The sequence below is a fragment of the Argiope bruennichi genome, chromosome 1 (assembly GCF_947563725.1).
Source record: "Argiope bruennichi chromosome 1, qqArgBrue1.1, whole genome shotgun sequence".
In the NCBI taxonomy this organism is placed as follows: Eukaryota; Metazoa; Arthropoda; class Arachnida; order Araneae; family Araneidae; genus Argiope; species Argiope bruennichi.
Genome location: NC_079151.1, coordinates 51,791,583 through 51,814,910, shown reverse-complemented (window position 1 = coordinate 51,814,910; position 23,328 = coordinate 51,791,583). Strand labels below are relative to the sequence as shown.

Genomic DNA, 23,328 nt, shown 5'->3' with positions numbered 1-23,328 from the left:
ATGAAATATTAGTAATTACAACATTCAACTCGACATATGATTTCCAAATTAAGAAACTCAGAAAGCATTTGTTTCCCACATAGCGTGAATGACCCCCTTTTTTAAAAAGCAAACAATCCTGAGTCCAGAGCAATCCCCTAAACTCTCCGAAGGACGATTTTCGTAAACTAGACGAAATTAAACGAAAACGTTTGGTAATGACTCTCTCTGAGAGTGAAGGCCACTCAATGTCTCTGTCACAGGACATCCAGCGCTTCACTAACGAACCTTAACAATTGCAACTTTTTTCCGACGGAGAAGAAAAACTGTAACGCAGTTCACTTACCAACATATGCTTTGCATGACTGCTTTGTTCTCAGACTTTTATCTGCTTAGTGATAGCGGAAAAAAAACAACAACATTGAGCACTTACGGTGAAAGATGTTGATTTTCAGAAAGTGTGCGTGTGTGGGAGGGGAAATGCCATTTTATTCTTAAAAAGAAGTTCTTTCGTACCCATTAAAAAATTATCTATTTTTGTCTGGCTCTGTATCGTTATTACTTTTGATTAGTGTGGGGTGAAAAAAATAAATAGATTTATATAAGTAAACTGAAATTCACACACAGTCTTCGAAAAAAATTCATGCTCTGTTATTTTGTGACAAAATTAAAACTTTCTCAATCAGACTAAGACCTGTATAGGCAAGTATCATTTGACAGCGGTGAAAATAAAATGGGACAGTCAAGTTGAGTGAAAAGTTTTATGTTTTTATCACATTTCTATTCAATTTGGAATGAATATAGCAAAAAGTAATTAGAAATAAGTATTTATATTAAATTTGATTTAATCTCTGAATAGAAAAGACAATTTATTTTTAATTAATTTCATTTTAATTGTTTAATAATTTCTTAGATAACTAGAAATCGTTGAGCATGCGTTGATTAGTTTCAGTAAGCTTGCACTTTTAAAAAATAATAATTAAAAAAATGAAATCTCAAACTAGGTTCATTATAATATAGTAAAAGTGTTACATTTAAATCCCTATTCAATTGCAAGATATATAAGTAAATTTTATTAATTTTTTTTATTATGTCTAACACTCTTTTAAAGACATTTATTTGAGCTATGCATTTTACTAAAAAAGGGCAGAAAAATACTTTATGAAACTTTCTCTGTTTTCTATGAACTAAAGGGAAATGAGTATAAAAATTATTAACTGAATAAACATTTTGTAATAATTTTTCCCTGTACTAACTCTTTCATCTCGATCAACGTAGAAATCATTTCAATTACACAAAGTTTGATGGAGAGACGCTATTATAGTTTTGTTTATAGTTGCCAGTCTGCCTCGTTGAAATTTTTAATTATGTCTCACAAATATTGCTTATAAATACAGATTAAAAGTCGCCTTCAATTTTAGATTAAAATATCAAAAAAAAATCCATTAAAAGCGATGTGCGAAATAGTATTAATTATTAAACAAAATTATTTAATTGCTATTTAATTATTATTTAATTACTATTTAATTTAATTATTTAATTAATTTAATTTAATTTAATTATTTAATTAATTTAATTTAATTTAATTATTTAATTAATTTAATTAATTTAATTTAATTATTTAATTACTATTTAATTAATTTAATTTAATTTAATTACTTAACGAATTATTTAAGCAAAATAGCAAGGAGCAAAATGAATCAATGCAGCTGAAAGAAACTTCATTTATAGGCAAATCTAGTATAAAGCATTATATACAAAAAACATGGCCTTAATATAGAAATAAATGAAAAATAATAAAACATCAATCACCTCTTTTCGGATGCCCGGAAAGATGAGTAGAAAAGCAATGAAGAGAGTCGAGAATGTGACATAAATGAGAATATTTTTGATATCTTCAACAACTGGCGTTCTGTTGGCATTTGAATATAAAGTAGGGCCTCCATCCACCCTAAAGGCATCGAACCAACCTCGGAGCATTTTGTATCAGTTTTGACTCCAAGGACTCTTGGTCACTTCGACTTCCTTGTTCAGCACCAACTCCAGATGATCAGTCGAACTAAGAGGTCATCTTCCTGCAAATAGAGAAAAAAAAAAACAGAATTTGTGTTAGCACGCCAATTGCATGGTTTCAAAAGTAATTATTAAAGACTTTAATTATCATCAGACACGGTCCGTTCATTAGCATGAAAAAGTAATTATAGTTTGAAAGAAAGTGAAATGCAGAAACAGAAGGTTGGTTGATTATAACTGTTTTGTAATGAGAATGACTATTTGAAAAACTTAGAGGTCTTATTGAAGAAAGTTTTACAGGAATAAGACTATTTAAAAAAAAGACAATCAAAATTCCTAGGTGATTATTGATTTGCAATAATTCCTAGGTGCTGCCCAATTTACTCAATATTTCCTTAGCTCATTAAACTGGGACATTGTTTTTGTTCTTCAGCATTTTAGCTTATAAAATTAATAATTAATTCAGCATCAATAGAATAAATCATTATTAATTTCAAAGAATATTGAGCTTTCTTTTCATTAATAATTCAAAATCAATCTTTTTGATATACAGAATGAACATAAAAATTTCCTACTGAGAAGCATCTGCAGATAAAAGTAAGAAAAGGTGAAATCAAATTTTATGTGCAGATTGTGGAAGAAGTGGTGAGATAATTTCACACACACAAAAAAAAATTACTAACGAAAGACGCCGAACGAGAGATTCTAACGCAGTCGAAACTGAAACGGATAATAATGCACGCACAAAAAATTTGTGTTCAAGTGATAAACTTCACACATATAGTAAGAAACTCATAGAAATAATCTTTTATTAATCAATATTAGGGATCTCTGGCCATAAGCAACATTCGCAGTACACTGGCGTTTTCCTGTGAAAGATACTATATTGCCATATCTGATATTTTTTTTCACTTTTTTGCAGGATTTATTTCCCCGTGTCTTCTGCAGTCCTCATATAAAATTTGGTTTGCTTACACAGCTTTAAGCTGTGGGTACGACTGTAAAAAAAAATTATTTTATAGCCACCTTTTATATTCTAAAAGCTGTGTGATCATTAGAATGAAAGAAAAATTTATTTTTTGTATATTCAAAAATCTGTGTAAACTCAATCAAAATAAAATTTCTGTTATCACATTTTAAAACATTACATCGAAACTATAACAAAAAAGTTCACTAGTTTTAATCTTTGTAATCGTTTCCTGAAGTAAGTTTCCTGTGAAAAAGTTCCATGAAACATTTTTCTTCGAATGAAAGGATAAGAACTATTTGAAAAATGCATAAAATTCTTAAATTAGTAATTCGTAAATATTTAAGAGAAAACTCAAAATTCGAAATGAAATTTCCAAAAAAATATCATTTATCTCTTTTCAAAAATCAGAGTTTCCCAAACTAATTGCAACAATTTTATTTATTAGATACTTTTAAGGTCATTAATTTTGAAAACGGATTTTTATAAATAAATTGAAGTCCCTTCTACATCATTTAAAACATTTAGAAACTAAAATTATTTCGTAAAAATATTTAAATTGTTAAATTCTTAACTCCAGATTAGCTCTGTAATATGAATATTGTACACAAATTTGAATTTATATAGAGAAAAAACATACCTCCTATTAAGTATCTATACTTTCTCATATCGAATAAGTTTCTAATACAAATTACACGATTTATGGAAAAATCAAATATAAATTTAATAAATAAAATAAAATAAATGGAAATTTTTCCCTGAATTAGAATGTACATTCTTTTAATTGATAAATTTTTCTTAGCTCACTGATTAACAAAAAATCCAAAAGAAAGAATAGCGATTTAAAATACTGAATATTAGCGATTAGAACTGCTGAACCGACGATAAAGAATAATCCTTTTCTGAGAAGTTTCTTTCTTCTTTGTGGCTGAACCATTTTTTTTTCAAATGTAAAATTTAGCTAATATTTCTCAAAGAATAAATTATCGTTTGGTAGAACAAAATGGTTTGATTTGTGCAAAGATTAATTTTTATATTTGTATATATTTATAAGCATTAGTTTTACATACTAAATAAATTTTATTTTGGATTGTTTCTTTTTTTTAATTTATGATAAATTTTTAATTGTTTGTTATTTTATCTCTTGGTCATGTTTTTTTATTTTGAATTTTTTTGTCGCATTGTTATTTGGCAACAGTTAAATTACAGGAATGTTATCGTTATTCTCCAAGATTAATTTCTATTCATTATTCAGTTTGTTATTTTTATTTTAGAAAGAATTCTTGTTTGCAAGAATTTGGAATAATCCTGTACAGAAGCGGTAAGTGTTTTCTAACAATTAATACAATTTACAAAAAAATATTTATACTTCGTAAGCAGAGCAAGAATGATTAAGAATGAAGCAAAATAAAATTAGGAAAAATTAGAATGTTTATGATAAGATAAATCTTATGATTGGAATTTGTCATGATTTTTAAATAATAAAATGAGCTAGAATCATTGTTCAACTCCTATTCATAACGACACTCTGCAGTATTAAAACCATTGTCACGTTTTTAAAAATATGGTTTAATTATTTATATTTTCTATGTTATTACAAGAAGACATTTTTAATAAAAACGTTTTTTTAATTAAGAATAATTTTTAAAAAAATTAATCAAAGAATTAACAGAAACTGCATTTTTAAAGCAAAAAAAATCGACTGATATTATAATCTCATTCTGAATTTTGATTTTTTTAAATACCTCATTTAAAAATGGATAAATTAAAAACTAACACATATCATTGCATTTACTGCTTCAATAAATGTAATTATGAGATAACTTCTTGCAATTTATTTCAATATCAAGATCTAAAACCAAGAAAAATATATAGTTTAGAATTTTTTTTTTAAGAAAAAATAATCGAAAAACGAAATCTATAAAGGAAAAGAAACTTTTTTTATTCATGTGGAAAAATTCACGAATGGCTCTTAGAATCGATACTTGTAATTTTTTTTATATAAAATTAAAAATCCTATTAACAATGAAAACATATAAAATCTCATTATTATTCATTTATTATTTATATTGTCATTTATTATTAATTATTATTGTACTGGGAAAGATGAGATACAATAAAACCAAATAGCAGCTAAAACAGCTGAACAGCATTTTTCAGTTGAATTTTTTTATAATATAAACATAAAACTAACCTTATTTGAATTCAATAGCGTAGAACATAAGCAAGTTAAGAAGAAAGTAAGAAATAAGAAATGTTAACATTAATATAATCTAATATATTATATTAACATATTTTATATAATAAGATTATATAATTGATTCGTAAGACTTTTTTTTTTTCAAATATTACATTAAAAATAGTTTTAAAAAAATTACCTCTTTTTTATAGTTCTTCTTTCTATTAAAAGTCAAAATTCAAAAGAATCAATTTAATTCAAATCATATTATGATTTTTAAAAATAAATCATAATCTGCATTCATCAAAAGAAATGTTTGTACACTTGATTCGATTAGGTCTTTTATAATCACACTTATAACAAAATCACTTTTTTCTACCAGACTTATCACTCTGTAGCATATTTGATTTGTTATATTAATATTTCGTTTTGAAGCAGCAAGGATATTTTGAAACAGGTGTGTTAATTTTAAACCGTTGTCAATGATTACACTTGAACCAACATGCAATTCTCCATACTTACGCACCGGAGTGAAAGGCATTTGATATCAACGATACTGCGATTAAAGCATACAGGACTAGAGTCTGAGCCCCCTATAATTTGTAGCAAGATTTTTTGCTAATAATGAATCTAAAATTGCAATGGCGACGTTGGTATGATGTTTCATGACTTTTTTATTGTACACCACTTAACAACCAGCAACCGATCAACGTCATGTTACATTACTATATAGTATATAATGGCGAAAACTTAAATGTTTCACATGGATTATTACGGCAGTTATTTTTGAGCACGTATCTCTAATAATGATTTATACTATTTTAGATAGCACAATCCTTGCACAAATAATTTAATCTGATATTCACATAAATGTAAAATGGCCCTCTTTCTAATATTTTGTTTTATGGTACATATATTTTTTGATACAAATGCTGATATATTAATTTTTTTATTATTTATGTGGAACAAAATCTAAAGAATTTTAGGACTTCTCTCCTTTAAAGGATTAAATGTGATTTTACAAGCTCATTATTATTCTCTTTTTAGTTTTTGGCTCATCAGTATTTATAATTAGATTATCTCTGAAGCTTAAATTCTAAAGTTCTTATACAATAATTTAAAATCTGGAACTATAATGATACAAGCATTAAATTGTAAATTCCTGGAACAAAGATACAAATAAAAATACAAATACAAAAATTGTTAAGTAAAACGAACGATCTCGTACAAAGATAATTTGATTATTATAATTAAACATTTTAGTTTCAATGACGGGGCATAACAATACAAGGCACACTTAATGTTTTTATAGCAGACCGACCACACATCAGACCTGAATATAAATAATTAATTTATATATCTTTGTGAGTATAAGTGATAATCATTCTTTTGGTACTCATATTTAAGAAATCGTTCCAATGTTGATTAATAATTTCTACAATCAATGGGAATGTTTTAGAATAAGATTTCCCTACCCACTCCTTGAAAAATACCTTGAAATTGAAATATATAATTGAGATATATTAATATATTTACTACTATATTAATTTTAATATTAAAAATTATTTTGCAATATTTTTATTCATAAACTTCAAAGCATTTTGAATAAATCATAAAAATTTGCATCCATGAGTTAGTTCAATAAAAGTATTTCTGATCATCAAAATACATGCCCATGAATAAAATTACTACACTATAATAATATTTTACATAATTTTAAATCCTTGTACACATTTACTCTGATAATTATTATTAGGAACCCGCCTGGAAAAGGTTAAAGACAAAATATGTAATAAATTTAAACAGTAAAAAATAATTGAAAACTAATGTGAAAAATATGTTTAATAACAAAATTTATAATTTTTTTTTCATCTTAAATTCGTAATTTTGCCTTTAACAAGAGCCTTACAAACATTCGTAAGTCTTTATAGAAAGTGTTAAAATCATTCCGATTGACTTCTTAAGGGATAATTTTCTTTACTGGCAATAAGATACATCTCATTTGATTTTTTTTTTACTTCATATGGCAACAATTCAGTGAGATAGAAAAAATTTCTACTCCGTAATTTTTTTATTCAAGAGATATTGTTTATTTTTCATTTAGAAAAATTTTAATTTAAAAAAAGTGTACGTACACATATATATCAATATCTTTGCAGAAGTTACGGATAATTTGTTAAAGAGTTTTTCTTCGATATTGTTAGATATTTAATTCCAGCGATAGAAAATATAAAATTAGAAAAGTAAAAATTAAAAAAAAAAGAAATTAGTAGTGTGAACTTTAATTGGAAAATGTGAAGATAATTTAAAATATTTGAGTTATATAAAATTATAGCACCAAAAAAATTCCTTTAAAAATTTATGCATTTATGCTCCCCAAAAATCTATAATGAATTTCTCCAACGTATCTCAAAAATGCTCACATAATCATATTTTCAAATGACTGAATTAGAATCATGATATCCTAAAAATTTTGAAATCAAAAAGTATATTTAAATGGATCAAAAAAGTTTAAATACTTTAAAAAAAATTTTGTATTGCATTTTTAAAAAATACTTTTATATAAAACTAACGTTATTTTAGGAGATACAATAACTTTCCTTAAACTCCACACACAAAAGAAAAAATTCATACCTCGAGAGCTTTTTCGGTCGATAAAACTTCTCTCAGGTTTGTTGACAGATCCACAACACACACGAAGAACTCGGAAACTATTAACGATCTCGATCTGTGAGAGCAGAGTCAGCCCTACCTATCTGTGCTCATCGAAGCATTGAACGAAGTCTGAGGCAAGAAGCCGTCAACAGGTGAAAGTAAAAGTCGGGAATTAAAAAACAAAAGAGAGGGGAAGGCGGGAACGTGGTCACGTGGTCGGCAGTGGCCCACTTCCGAAAGGAGTGCGTGAGCAGTTTTCAAGAAACGGGGTCAAGGGCTCGAGTCCAAACTCTGCGTTAAATGACCCCTGACGCCACCATCTCCAAAGGAAAAAAAAGATCTTCGAATTCGGTGGTTAGCAATGAAGATTGGAGAAGGTCAGTAGCTCTGTAAAACTCAATCAGCCTGTCATTTTCCACAAATGAAACAAACTTCAAGTAGAATTGCGAAAAACGCGGGTCGAAGACCCTACCGCCTTGACCGGCGAAAAGCAGTCAGCTCTCTCTTTCGGAATCAACCACATATTCATTAAAGGTGAATCAATTACCTATGCGGCCCCTCCACAGGAATCTCTTTCATTCTTGAAGTTTCTTGCGCAATATTAGACGATACTAAGAGCGAGAGCTGTCTAATCACTGCTTATAAGATTTCAAGAAATGTTGTTCCCCCACCGCTCCCCTTGAGATAAAATTCTTCACGTTTTTGAATTTTAGAAGTTAGATTTAATTTGAGGTAGTTTTAATATGAAATTTTTCCAACCTAGCATGGGTTAGTTCCATCATAAAAGCACCTATTGGTTTATTAATCTATATTTTTATAGAAACTAATTTGAAGATCAATATCACGTTTTGAAAGAACTCGAAAGTTATTTAGAATGAATTTCATATACCTTTGAATCAGATAAAGGTATGTAAGTTGATACCCGTCTTCGTTTCATAACACCCACACGTAAGGAAGTTCGAACATATCTTTGGAATATTTTCGAAAGTGAGAGAATGTACAAAATGAAACAAATTAAGAAAATAGTAATATATTATTAAATAAATAAACATAATGAAACTTGAGAATTGTAACTCTTTAAAGCCATGCCCTAGTTTTATTAATATCTTATAATTTTTCTCAAGTGCAAAAATTCTAAATATTTTTGTTAACTAATCAAGCAATAAGTATTAAAACTTGTTGAATCTTCAAATTCGTAACTGTTGATGCCAAATGCAAGAAGTTGAGAAGAAACTTCTGCCCAACTTCTTGCATTCTCAATGTAGGCTGGACTTACAGAAAAACAAAAAATTATGTATAATTATTTCTTAAAACAAATCGTAATAATTATTTTTCAAAATTAATGAAAATGTCAAAGTAATGGATACGCAAAATGGTTTTTAGCTGGAGTCTGCGTATTTCTTCGGAATTTTACTATTGCAAATCATTCATCTAAATCAAAATACAACGAATATTCTTAATATAAATGCCACATGAGTTTCGATTATTCATGATGAAATGATATTAAAAAAATGAAATTAAATATTAAATGATATTAAAATATGATATTAAAAACTCCTATTTAGATTAACTCATGTACATATTCTAATCACTATATTAATTTGCGACAGTCGAATATATATGAATCAAATTAATTTCTATTCAAATCACACATCATGCTCAACGACGTTTGTTCAAGGAATCGTCTTTTAGCATAGCATAATGGAAGCCGAATTCACATCAGAATCAATGATCAAGTTTGGATATACTCAAATTTGATTTAAGATATATATCACAACAAATATTAAGATCAATTAAGGTATATATCACATAAAATAAGATAAATATCAAATCAATTAAAATATATATCACATAAAAGTTAATCGAAATCTTATCGTTTTTCTTCAAACTCTCAGTGCCACATCATTGTGAAAAACATTTTTACGTCACTTTAAAATTCTAAAAATAAATTTTTCAGTATGATGCCAATTTCATTTGTTCATTTTTTTTATCGAATTGAAAAAAAAGTTCTTTTAACGTATCTAAGTATTTCTTGCAACAATACATAATATTATTTTAGTTACTAGATTCGTACTTACATTTATCGTTTTGTCACTGATAAATAACTAGTATACTAAAAAAATAAAAATAGCGAAATTAAGCCTAATCATACTAAGCTATTTTGGACTCAGTTTGAAATGCTTAAAAATACCTTTAATAAATCTAGTATAAGAAAAGTATAAGAAAAGAATATCGCGAAATATTAATTGCCAATCTATGTAAATAACATTGCTAGAATGAAAGCAGTAAAATTTCCGAAGCACTTAAAATGTAATATTTTAGAAATTAATATTATGCTGAAAATAATTAAAATAACTTAAATTTTGAATAATTATTTTATCCAACTTATAGATTAAAGTAGTTGATACTAAAATTTACTGATGCCAAAACAATTTTTTCCTTTAAAATGTTTCTAATTAGTAATAATGTTTGCATTAAAAATAATAATTCCAACTGGTCTTGCTATTTCAATTCCTTTTTCTTATTTCAAAATTGAGTCAATCCAACCCATTCATGATCGCGTTTGACAGAAACAATTAAGGGTTTTTACAGCTAAAATCTTATTGTAAAATGTTTTATTTTTAATTTTTTTTACTCACATTATTGGACTAATATTATATATATATATATATATATATATATATATATATATATATATATATATATATATATATATATATATAAATCTGACCGAATGATTATGCATTCATCGCTTCTTCAATAAAGAGTATAGTATTTGCACAATTTTATAAGAATTTTACAACAAATTCAAATTTGAACTTTTACTTAAAAATTATTAATTATCTCAAAACAACATATTAGGTCACCCTAAAGTTTAATTTTAAAAAGTGAATTCTGAAATAAAGAGAAAAGTTAAATCCATTAAAGCAATGCACATTAGGGTGGAACAAAAATGGCCTTATTTTTTTATTTTTTTTTTCGATTTTAGTTTAGTATTAGTGGGGAAAAGTTGCCTTTTAGGTTCAAAAAGAATTTTAAAAAATTGATTGCATTACAAAAAAATTCTTGAGTTACCGTAACCAGCTTAAAGTTTGTAAAAAAAATTGAAAAATTATAAACTTTGCTAAAATACGTTATATGAATTTTTCGTACTATAATGTTACAAAAAAAGGTTTTAAATGTATATAAAAGTATTACAAATGTAAAAAAAACTATTTATTGCAAATACAATAATAGTAATAAAATATGTTTTAATGTCAAACTTTGTGTTTTTTGCTTTTGTATCCTTAATGATTACAAATGTTACAGTTACAAAATGTTTGTTTCTATTTCACTGCCACATTAATTTTTTTTTTGTAGGAAATGCATATACTCTTACATATTCACACATGAGTCAATGTTTGCTCATATGTATCTTTCTCTTATGATTAAACCATCGACATTTTGAGCCAATTTAATCTCCAGTTCTGCAGCTCTTTACATTGCTTGAAAGTGGCAAGGAAGCCGGGGAAAGTCGATAACAGGGTCCACTATCCTCTTTGGCTCAGCTTCAGATGCCTTTCGAATAAAGTATTTGAAAGAGTCTCTGGAAACGTGTTTTAACAAGGAGGGGGACCCAGTTACGTTGGATCATGTCGATATAATCCTTTGCATCGAAGTTTATCTTTGAAACTTTAAGCTCCCTGACTCCACCTCTAGTTTCTGTTCTTGCTTTTAAAACACGTCGTAAACTAAGTTTCTCTTTTAATTTTACTTTCATCACTTAGCATGGATAAAAGGATATTTTCTGAAGCAGCAATGTATCCATTTCTTTGAATAATCAAGTATATAACGTTCTTGAGATCATCAGAGAGATAGCATGAATATGAGATAAGGTTAAAAGGATGTTTGGAACCGTAAGTACATGAAGGTGTTAGCTTAATAGTAAACCATATTAGCATATACACTTTCATAATGTAATCAACCAGAGTCTTAAGATATATTTGAAGGATCTGGTTGGTTTGCCTATTTTTTATAAAGAACACTGTTGATCTTCAGCGCTGTCACTGCCGCCAGTAACCGTTTCTGCCATGCTAGTATTTTTTGTCCGTTCCTGATTAAACTCAACCTTTCTCTGTAGTTCTTTACTTTTTCTTGCTTCTTTCTTCCTCAAACCTTCAACCTTCCTTTCGCTTATGGTAACTTTATTATTATTATCTATAAGCACTTTTCTGTTAGAGCGTTGATCTTTTAGAAACTCTTGTTACATCACTGGTTCTTTCTTTCATTTATACAAGTATTAAAATTTAACATTTGTAAGCAGCAATATCAAATAAACGTTTAGCTTCTTCTCTAATTTTTTTGAGGTTGGAATCAAACTGATCTGACCCTGTTTTGCTTTTAAGCCTCTTCCTGTATTTAGAAAATAATAAATTCCTGTATGTAGCATGATAAGGTTTCATCACTTGAAAAATTCTTTTGCTAGATACAATGGAAACAGAAGTTTTTGACCATAATTGTTTTATTTTGGGAATTAAAGTGTTACGTATTTCACTTACAGAAGGACTCGTCACTGAAGCAATTTTGAGGTTATCTCTAATATAACAGATTCGTATGTAGGCAGTTCAACTTGAAGCAAATCCCTAAATTTCCCAAAAATAGGACATTCTGACATTTGTCTTCACTAATTTAGTTTGAGCCATTTTTACTCAAATCAAAGTACACAAATTAATACATTAACAAATCAGATACACAATGGACTGTGAGGAGATGCCAACTCAACTAAGCTCAGCAAAACTGCTGACTTGACACCAGCTCTGAGCTCGTCACCACATGCAGACAAATATCCGCCTCCCCCCAATAACAACAGCCCCAGCGATGACTCAGCGTCCTGGATGCCATGCCAGCGCAATAGTACAACTGTTTTTATGTTTCTATTCATATTATAACGCCTATTTAATAATTTTATTTCATAATAAAGACAAGCAAAAATCTTTGAAAAAGCTCCAAAAAGTGTGTTTATATGAAACTTGAACGTCCCTGAGGCACCTCAAGATGTACAATATTTTTCATATTTTTAATTTATCTTATCTTCACCAAAAGGCACTTTTTCCGCGCTATTACAAATTAAAAATCAATTTGTAATAGTTTGGTTTTTTCGTTGCACCCTAACACACATTGTTCATCTTAAACTGCATTGAAAAAGGGGAAAAATAATTTTTTTAACAAACCTTACTAACACATATCTAGTAGGAGATTGTGAAACGGCTTAATCGCCTTGACCAAGACGATTTATTGGAGAAAGACAAGAACACATTCGTCCACTCTTCCAGTTTCCTTGAGAAGTGTTTTGTGAGTGCGTTGACTTCACATTAAATTGTTTTGCAATAAAATGAGTTTCATTTCGGAACAAAGGAGTAAAAAAAAAAAAAAAAATGAAAATGTGAAGGTTGAATGGAAAATTTGAAATGTTGCCTTAGCAACATTTAATTTATTTAGATGCAGTATTGAACTGTTTCATATTTGTAGCTGAAGAGAAAAACATTTCTTTATTTTCTCGATCAGAAATAGAAGAATCAAATCAATCATTTGTTCGAGTTCATTTTTTAAAAGGAAATTATGTTTTTTCTTTAATGTAATACGTTTTCCGTGGCTTTGTAACATGAATTATTTTTTAAATGAAAGAATACGATACTTGTAAACGATTTTTATTCGCATCTATATAATATTTTTTATTTGCAAATGCAAACGCATTGTAAAGCATAAGAAAGCATTTTATTGTAATCTTCAAATGACTTTCGCAGATATAAGTTACTCCATTCAACTTTTTAGATCAGCGTTCTACCCGTTTTCAGTCCATGATATACGTAGTTAGAATAGTGGGCATCAAACGACTCTCCGTGAAAGACCAAATTTTAGAAATAATCTGAAAGCTTTACACTAGAGACAGGATTTCGTATAAAAGTAGGATGGAGTTAGTGGAGGGAGCCTTAGTTTTGAAAGGCAAAAAAATGGGCGAGAAAACGATTATGCAATAACATTTAAAATATTTTAAGAAGATTATATATATATATATTTCTTAAATATATTCAAATAAATATAAAAAATAAAGTTATTATATTGAAATATTTATTATATATATGCTATTTCTTCAGCACTTTTTAATTACTTAAAATCGAATTTTTTAAGAAACTATACTGAAGTAAAAAAAAATTATTATAATCATATAGTGTGTTAAATCAATATAGCCAGTTGGGATTTACTTTATTCCTTTCACTAAGAAATGTTCTAAAAATTATTACAGAGATTAGTCGCGTGTTATTAAATGGAGACATAAATGACTACATTACAGATTTTTAAATTATTTACTTATTAAAGTTTTTAAAAAATGTAAATTTAGATTATTTACTTGAAAAAAAAATCAGTTATTTTTTTTTTCTCGATTGTTGTATAAACACAATTTAGTAAATGAAATTTGACTTTAAAATTATTTTACTTAGTATGCAAACCACTTAAATTCCCATAATTTAGGCATTTATGCCAGAGTTTGATTTAATAACACTAATATCATTCGTTGATAAAATTTTAAGAGTAAAACCTTGCAATGTGTATTTAAATATTCATGCCTTTAAATTTGACCCAGTAAATATGTAATTGTTACTTTCAATTTAAAACTATCTTGATTACCTAATTTTCATATGAAAATCATTCTTCGACAATTTTTCTTCGTATGAAAAGATATATCGTCTGATCCAATTTTATTTTGTGAATAGCTAAAATGCTATTTATAAAAGAAACCGAAGAAATACTTAACAGAGTTGTAAATATTTCTTCGGTTTTTCAGTAATAGGTCTTTTTAATGAAAATAAAAATCATAGGGAAAATGCGATTGCGGTAATTAGTATATTTACTGAATGTCTGGTTACATAAAAATAAATGACAGTGTTTTTCTTTGCATTGCGTCGAGTTCTGAATCAAGTGACCTTTTTATCCGAAAAAGAGGAAAAAAACATCAAGACGTAACCAAACATTGTGAAATGTACATTACTTTAATCCTCTGTGATTAATGTATACTTACAAGATAAATTCATTTATAATCCCTGATGCTGAAAGAAAAACTTGGCCAATGGCGACAAAAATGTAAATATAGTTTGAAAGGAAAACACTGAAAAAGATTTTGAAACATCAATTGTGTCTTTTGATGAAGTCAGTATTTATAACCAAACTATATTCAGAAAAAAATTCTTTCAAAACCAGCACTCTAGTTAAAATAATTAATGATTCATAAAATATATTAAACAAGATTTTGAAAGAAATTAAACAATCTATAAAATAGAAATAAAAATGTTTGCAATAGCATTAATTATCCCTAATTATTGATTAATTTAAATATGTTTTATTTTAAAATTATATAAATAATTTCGGTATTTTCAAAAGCTTTGAATAGAATAATTGTATTTCCGAATGTTTTATGCATCATATAAAGCTTTTTATGGTTTTAGGAATAAAAGATAATTTTTCATATTTTAATAATGATATTCAAGCTATAGATATTCAAGCAAACGACCTGAAAGATTAAATCATGAATGCTCTTACATTCCTTTGTCTACTTTGAGTAAAATACAATAGATACACACTATTTGAAATAAATAAATTCTTAATAATAGAATATTTTATGTGAATATTTTGCGATCCGAGAACTATCGCACACTTTTCATGGTTCCCAACATGATTTGATATCCTTAATATTTTTCCGCAGTGGAAGATGCCAAATGTCATTACTTGCAATTAATATTCCTATGATGGCAACATGATCTAGATATAAATGAATACGGAATGAATAATTTTTACTCATTTGATTGGAATTATTTTAAACATGAAGCTTTTCTACATTGCTTTTAATAGTAATTTTTTTTTTTACTAACAGATGACAATTTGGAGTATATAAAATAATAAACTTCAAAAATATTTATCTAAATATATTCAAAAAATTCATATTTAATGAGATGTAAACAGCATAGAAAGTACATTTTTAGAATATTTCCTCTTGCGCAGTTATTTCTGAAAAATAAAATTATGGTCCATACAAAATGTGGAAATTCTTGCCGAGGAAGAACAGCAATTAATTGCATTTGCTAGGATATTCATATGAACATGTTTAATTTTTTATTTGAATCATTTCCATTTTTTATGTATTAATCGGTAAACTATTTACTTTTGATAAATGAAGAGATAAGTTTAATTTATTCCATATTTAACTTTCCTTTTTAAATTTTTATAATAATTGATTAAATTATAATAAATTAATTAATATTAAATATTATAATAAAATTAATATAAGTTAAAAAAATTTTTAATTTTTAAACTGATCTATTTATATAAGAAATACCAAAATGCGTGTAATCCCTAAATGTATCTTTGGTAAAACATATATATATATATATATATATATAATTGTTGCCTTAATAATATTATACAACTATAAAGTCATGCTTGAAAAAAAATATACAAATTGATTATCAAAACAAAATTTTAAACACTTTTTTCAGGAGAATATAAAAAAAAAACCACTAAGAAACGAAAACAAAATGGATGCTAAATTTTGAATGTAATTTTATAATTCAATATTTTGATATATTGACATATAAAAATCGAATATGCTACGAAGAAATTTCAAACTAATCAAGATTAAGACCTTTCTATTTGGATGCTAATCTTTATTTTAAATAAATTTTAAAACTGAACAAAAATATAAAAAAGCGATTTTCAATAAAAATGACTTGGATATGTCTATGCAATTCTTTAATTCTGACAAAGTATATTATCTATTTTCAATTAGATGTAGGAATGTATGTTTACCAGAATGGCATCTTTTGAATTTTAGTAATATTTTCATTCACTTTCTGCTAAATTTTGAGAAAATATTTTTAATAAATGAATCAAAAAATTACTGAAGCAAAATTTTTTGAATTCTATTAATTTTTAATAGTTATAAAATGCATACAAATCTATTTCTGCTGACTTAGTTTGGAATTAAAATACTGAAAATTATAAAAATACAATCAACAGTAAACTAAATTTGTATTGCATAAAATACAAATATTCATGCACTCAACATACCTCTTAGGATTGTGTTCCACTTTGTATTTCTAGAAGGCAATAATGCTCTTTTCTAGTTGCAATCGTGTCTCCACTTGGATTACGTCAGTAAATAAAATAGGCGAAAAAACGATAAGAAAAGTCCGCCTTTCTTTCACAAAAGCAAAACTTAGAGTCAATCATTACCTTTGTGAACTATGGAAGGACTTGGCACTTGCTCTTTCATTATTCTACTTTAAAAAAAGCGACTATCATTACATTAAAAATAACGTTGCCGGAAACACGGAACATCAGCAACACGATTGCATAACAGTTAAGGAAAAAGACAAGAACGATTTATAACCGCAACACGATAACTTAGGGTTTACCCTCTTATTTTTAATAGCATCTTTGCAAAATGTCAACAAGTTTTCCAGTTGTTCTTAAGATCACAGTGTTTCTTTCCCCAAGTTGTATTTGCCATAATTCCCCTTTTATATTCGCCAATCGATATTTTTACAAAACTTGATAAATATTTCCTCCTTGGTGGTTTTAAAATTTGGGAAATAATCGTCATTGGGAAAAGAAAGCGAATTTGAACCCGGTAATATGTGATTAAATCTCATTAAACTAATGTCATATGAAAAATTCTAATTGGAATCGATAGTAAAATCTAATAAAAGTTCAGATGGACTCAATACTATTTAATCAAATGTTTCTCATAAATAAATACTAATTATTAAATTTGTGAAAAAAATCTGATGGAAGTCTCTTATTTGTAAGAAAGCTTGAAGGACATTTATTTCAGCAAATACTGTTTGGATAAATAGTATATTTTTAAGTCTTTCGATCATCATAACAATCACAATTCAAGTACCGGTAATTGAATAAATGCATGCGAAATCGTACTCAAATACAACTCGGTAATGCAGAATGTTACCATTTACATTGTAAAATTTTTAATGAACCATATAAGTTAAAGAAAACTTCTTGTAAACATAGCAGGAAAATTCATGCATGAATATTTATAATCTTTATTAGTAATACATTCTATTTCTTAGAAATAGAATTCATAATTAACTGGTGATGCATTGTGATGAAATGCGATATTTATTTCATTCATTGACGCAATAAATTATTTTGATAAAATTATATAGAAATTTAATACTTCGTTAAATTTATATATAATTTCTTTTATATCATATATATTTAAAAGTAATTTAATTATTTTGATACAAGTGAAAACTTCTAATAATTTATTTCAATTATATTAAGTTCGAATTGACCAACACCTTGAATCGTTGTAAGAATTTATCGCCAACTAAACTCTTATTTTCCCTTGCATACTTTTCTATTAACGGCAAATTGAGAAGCCTCTAAAATTAATAGAACACTGCCTCATATCCCTGTTCTAACAATCTTTACGATTACCATTCGAATGAATAGATTGGGAGCTTTGAGATTTAGAGTGATATTTCCAAAACTTTATGCAGGTTGCAAAAGTTCTAACAAGGAGGTTCTAACGGACTTATTTCCTAAAATAATGCAATAAGGGAAAATAAATGAGTATTGATATAACAATTATATTCAGGTGAACGTCAAACTGTTCGCCTTATCCTTTTTAACCATTATTATATGAAAGAATATTTCTTAGTTTCAACAACATTTAAATGAATATTTTTTGGGGGGTTGTTTTGGAGCCCGATAAGGGATATTTGGAACTACGCTTCATAATTTTAGACTATGGTTAAAAAGTTCTAGGATGACATTCTAAACTATGTCATATTCTTAAATTTCAGCATAACGGCATCGCCAAATTTAATGTGTAGCAGTCTCATACATAGGGTGAGTCTTGAAAAGATTCACGTTTCGAAAGAGCGATCCTTCGAAATCACAAATGTGGTAACACCACCGAGCTAAAAGAGTCATCAAATTATTATCTAAATGCAATGCTTTAAAACTATATTTTATTTTTGATAAAATTTACGTCAAAACCAATAAGAAATCTCTTTTTTTCACAAAAATTGAAAAATGCATTGTGCATTTTCATCTCTATAAATATTCAATAAAAAGTATTATTACGAACAATTTTTCTTTAAATCATAAAAAGATTAAACGTTGAGAACTCATTTATATAAGAAATTATTAAATAGGAATTGATAAATTAAACAAATGTTAGAAGAAACTCAAATTTAAGTCAATGGTCAATATGTAATTCCAGCTAGTTTAATTGCAGTTTATAATTTAGTTACATTTACATCCCATTTTGAAAAGAATCCTAAAATATCACGATGAATTTTATAGAATCTAAATATCCTGAAGGATATTTTAGGATGGGCCTTGCAATTCTGAACCATGGGTAGATGTTGAGAACGACACTTGAACCGAAGCTCATCTTTCCAAACTTTCGCATTATACCAGAGGGAAAATATGTGATCCCAATGTTTTAAAGAGCATCAGACCTGCTTATACGGTTCAAAATGATAAAATAATGAATAGTGAGGAAATTGCCATTAAAACATTTCCTTATAATAAATTCTGTGCCTTTAAGTATTTACTTTAGTTACCTGAGATTATTCATCAAATTAGTAACAATTCCATCAGTTAGATAAATTAAAAAGGTTATTTTCGTCGGTTCAATTCAGTTATATTAATGTCTTGTTTTTAAAGCAACACTAGGGCTAGTTTGGGACGGAACACATAATTTTGAACCGTGGTTATATAACGAAGACGACACCTGAGCTGGCAACCCCTTCTCAAAGCTTCCACAGCACACCAGCGGGAGGATGTTTGGCCCCGACGGATTTGTCGTGCACCAGACCAGCTTACATAAAGGTTCTTCGATGGAAGCAGTTCTCGAACATGAAACTCTGGGGTTCCGAAGCCGAGACCTTACCACCAAGCCACCGCGGACTGTGATTTTCTTCAATTTCAATACAAAAAAAAGATTACACAAAAATATAAAACGAAGTTAGTCAATGGTATTCTCTTAATAACACCCCTCACCGTATTTTTAAGCCAGCAAGAGTGGTCTCTCTAAAACTTTCTCGCATACTCTCTAATAAAGGTGTTATTTTTCTCTTCCTTCGTAAAATTATGGAACCTTGGTAAAGTTGCAAATGCCTTGCATAGTGTTAGCGAACAATAGTTAATTTAAATCTTTGGTGTGTATCTAGTATTTTTACTGAATTTGTCGTAGGAATGCGTTCTTCGGGTGACTTTTCTTGCCAACCGATTTAAATCAAAATTTGACATAGAACTATAGTTTAGTTTAGTTATATTAACGTCACATTGTAAATCAACAGTAGCTATTTTGGGACGGACCTCGTAATTTTGAACGGCGGTCAGGTGACAAGGACGACACCTGAGCTGGCATCCCCTCTCCACACCACACCAGAGGGAGGACGTTTGGCATGACGGATTTAACGTGCAACAGACCCCCTTACACGACTTCGCTGGAATAGGGTCTCGAACCTGAAACCGTACGGCTCACAAGTCGAGACCTTACCACTAGGCCACCGCGGCCCCCGGTATAGAACTATAATTTTAGTCACAAAATATATATCTGAGTCATTGCGTTTCCAGTATACTGACATGCAGTTAAAATTTACATGCATGCGAATATGCATACGGATAGGAAGTCAAGTCTTTGATAGATTTGATTCAAAAAGTTTCAAGAATCTACTTTTCACATGGTTAAACCTGTGAACCAAATTTCATCTATCTAGCTCTCTATGTTTTGTAGTTATCGAGTTTATCTGTACTCGAACAGCCGGTCAGACAAATCTTCTCTGAATGGATTTCCTTCAAAATGTAATAGAAATCTACCGATTTGGCGCATAATACATATAACAAATATAATTCGTCTAAGTTAAAGCATTTTTGAGTTATCATATTCATGGAAAGACGAACATATTCAAAAATATATTTTTCGGAATGTGAGATTCTGAAACATGGAGATTCGTCAAATACTCGAGTTTCAATTTTGTTCCGATTACAGTATTTTCTCTTTGTATTTCGTATACGAGAAAGTAAAAACAGCATCTAGACAGAAAAAAAAACAGATAATGAAAGGGACATTTTTTTCGGATATTGCATAGTTAAATAATAGCAGAGATAATGAAAAGCGTAATATTGAAATGCATTTTTCAAGGAAGGAAAGTGAAATAATAATTTTAAAAAATCCTTCTAATAATTGACAAAAATGAACTCGGCTTTATTTTTCCGTGAACGAATCCGTTTAGTTACAAATGTCGTGAGGTACATTTGCTACACGATTACAATTATGTCGGAAGTCACGAATTGTGTTGTTACAGTAGATATCTTCGTAAAAAGAGAAATTAGCATTATTTTCCGAAATGTATACAAAAGCTAATGAGATTTTTAGAAGGAGTTTTTGTTTAAAAAAAAGCTTTTGTAAACTGCAATCTGGAGCGACAGACGAGTAATTTACAGAAGAAAAATGTTTCTTAAAAATAATCGAAATTTAGTTGGTCTCTTTAGCAAGGTTTTAACCTCCAAACACAAATCTTATTATTAATAAAATTATTCTTTTTCAAACCGAAGTTTTAAACATAATTTTTTCAAACTGCAATGCCTATAAAATGGATATTAACAATCAATATTTGATTGAAATATAGAATCAACATTTTATGGACACAATTGCAAAGTATATAAAGAGAAAATATTATAATAGACAAAAGTATCCAACGCAAGATTTTGATGAATCTACACGTTTAAGACTTCTCTGATTTCGATTGATACATTTTTGATATTATGCTGTCTGCCTGTTGTTCGATCTCTGTAATAGCTTAAAAGCACTATGACATAGATAAATGAAATTTGGTATATGAGTTTGTTACTAAAATTGTATTTCTGTGTCAAATTTCGGTTTGGGTCCCAAATGCATACTCGATATCCTTCCCTATATTAAGAACCTCAAAACGCTCATGAGCGAGACTCTGAGTATTCGTGGCATTCATGCATTTATCCAAAGATTATAATTTAATGTGGGGGAGATGATAATATCTTTATTAAGGAGTATGCGAACAAGTTTCGGGGGTTTAGTTTAATTTAGTTATATTAACGTCCCGTTGTTAAGCAACACTAGGGCTATTTTGGGACGGACCTCGTAATTTTGAATCACAGTTAGATGACGAGAACAACACCTGAGCTGGCAGCGCCCTCTCTACGCCACACCCCACCAGCGGGAGGACGTTTGGCCTGACGGATTTAGCGTGCAACATGCCCCCTTACACGACGGTTCTTCGGTGGAATCGGGTCTCGAACCTGAAACCCTACGGCTCACAAACCGAGACCTTACCACCAGGTCACCGCGGCCCCTTAAGTTTCGGGGAAAAACCCCTGCTTATTTACACTGTATATTGAATTATTGATACTGAAAATTAAAAACAAGAATATGTTTGAACCAAGGAGAAAGGAAAAGTGAGCACTACTAAGCACTATATATAGTTACCTAGTTAATATAATTTTTCTCAGGAGACTATCTAGTTAAGATTAAGTGATCCTAAATTCATAGGTCAGTAGCTTTTGTAATGTATCTCATAATTTAAGCCGGACGAAAATGGTTATGCTAAATTAAAGACAAGTTATGCCAAGCGTATCTTACATGACCGAAAATATTTTCCACCTAAATATGTGACTACTTGAGATCTATGAGGTTATTTTCATCGAAAAATATTTTTCCACTAATGCATACAAAAATTCAAACTAATAGTCAATTTTATCCTTTTATAAAATCCAGCAGTTGTGGTTTGGTTACTTAAGTATATCGTATTCTTTTTCACAAAGTTTCATCATAAAACACAAAGTTGAGACATGCACTTAATAGGCTATTAAGTCATTTTTCTTGTCTTTTCCTTATAATTATCGAGAGTCTTACTCACCTTCCCTTCCCTGCAGCAGTGGGTATCTCACCTTGCCGAAAGGCTCCGCATTCCTCTTTTTGTTTATTTAGCGTTCTGTAGCAAAGGCATTTTTTCTTCTTGAGAAACAGCAATCGAAATGAAACCTGCTTGAATTACAAGTGATAAAAATGTCAGTAGTTGTATATTTTTTTAGTTTCCTTTACTTTCTTTTTATTTTATTTCACCTTAACGGGTTTAAATACGCAGGTATTTAAAGATTACATGAAGCTTGGGAAAGTCCTTTTGTGATAGAAAGGAAATACCAGAATTATCAGAAAAAAATTTATAATGGTTTCACTTTTCTTATTGCCGTAATCTAAAGAAATTACTTCAAAAAGGGTTTGATGGAAAGCTAATGACTTATTATCAGATTTTTTGGGTGAACAAAAAAGTGAAATTTTTATTTTCCTTTTTATAATTTTGAATTTATAATTTACTATTATAAATATTAAGAAAACAGGATATCAGTTTTCTCCGAGTTCATTAACAAGTGGAGTCACTCGTGTGAAATTAAAATTAAATTAAATTAACCCATTAACTGACATTCAAGT

At 28.4% G+C, this 23,328-nt stretch overlaps 1 protein-coding gene across 3 annotated transcripts in view; it reads right to left on the bottom strand.

Annotated features, from left to right (window-relative positions):
• The window catches only part of LOC129980688 (dual oxidase maturation factor 1-like), a 69,328-nt gene extending 46,485 nt beyond the window's left edge, over positions 1 to 22,843 (bottom strand). The window contains exons 1-2 of one of the 3 annotated variants that reach the window (XM_056091077.1): positions 22,757 to 22,843; positions 1,792 to 2,054 (exon numbers count right to left, since the gene is read on the bottom strand). In XM_056091077.1, coding sequence (XP_055947052.1) covers positions 1,792 to 1,959 — 168 coding nt within the window. In that variant the 5' untranslated portion in view covers positions 1,960 to 2,054; positions 22,757 to 22,843. Of the gene's footprint in view, positions 1 to 1,791; positions 2,055 to 7,772; positions 7,930 to 16,892; positions 17,184 to 22,756 lie in introns of those variants that run through there. The other 2 variants (XM_056091071.1, XM_056091074.1) reach the window with 2 other exon arrangements.
• Positions 22,844 to 23,328: the final 485 nt, after the last annotated feature.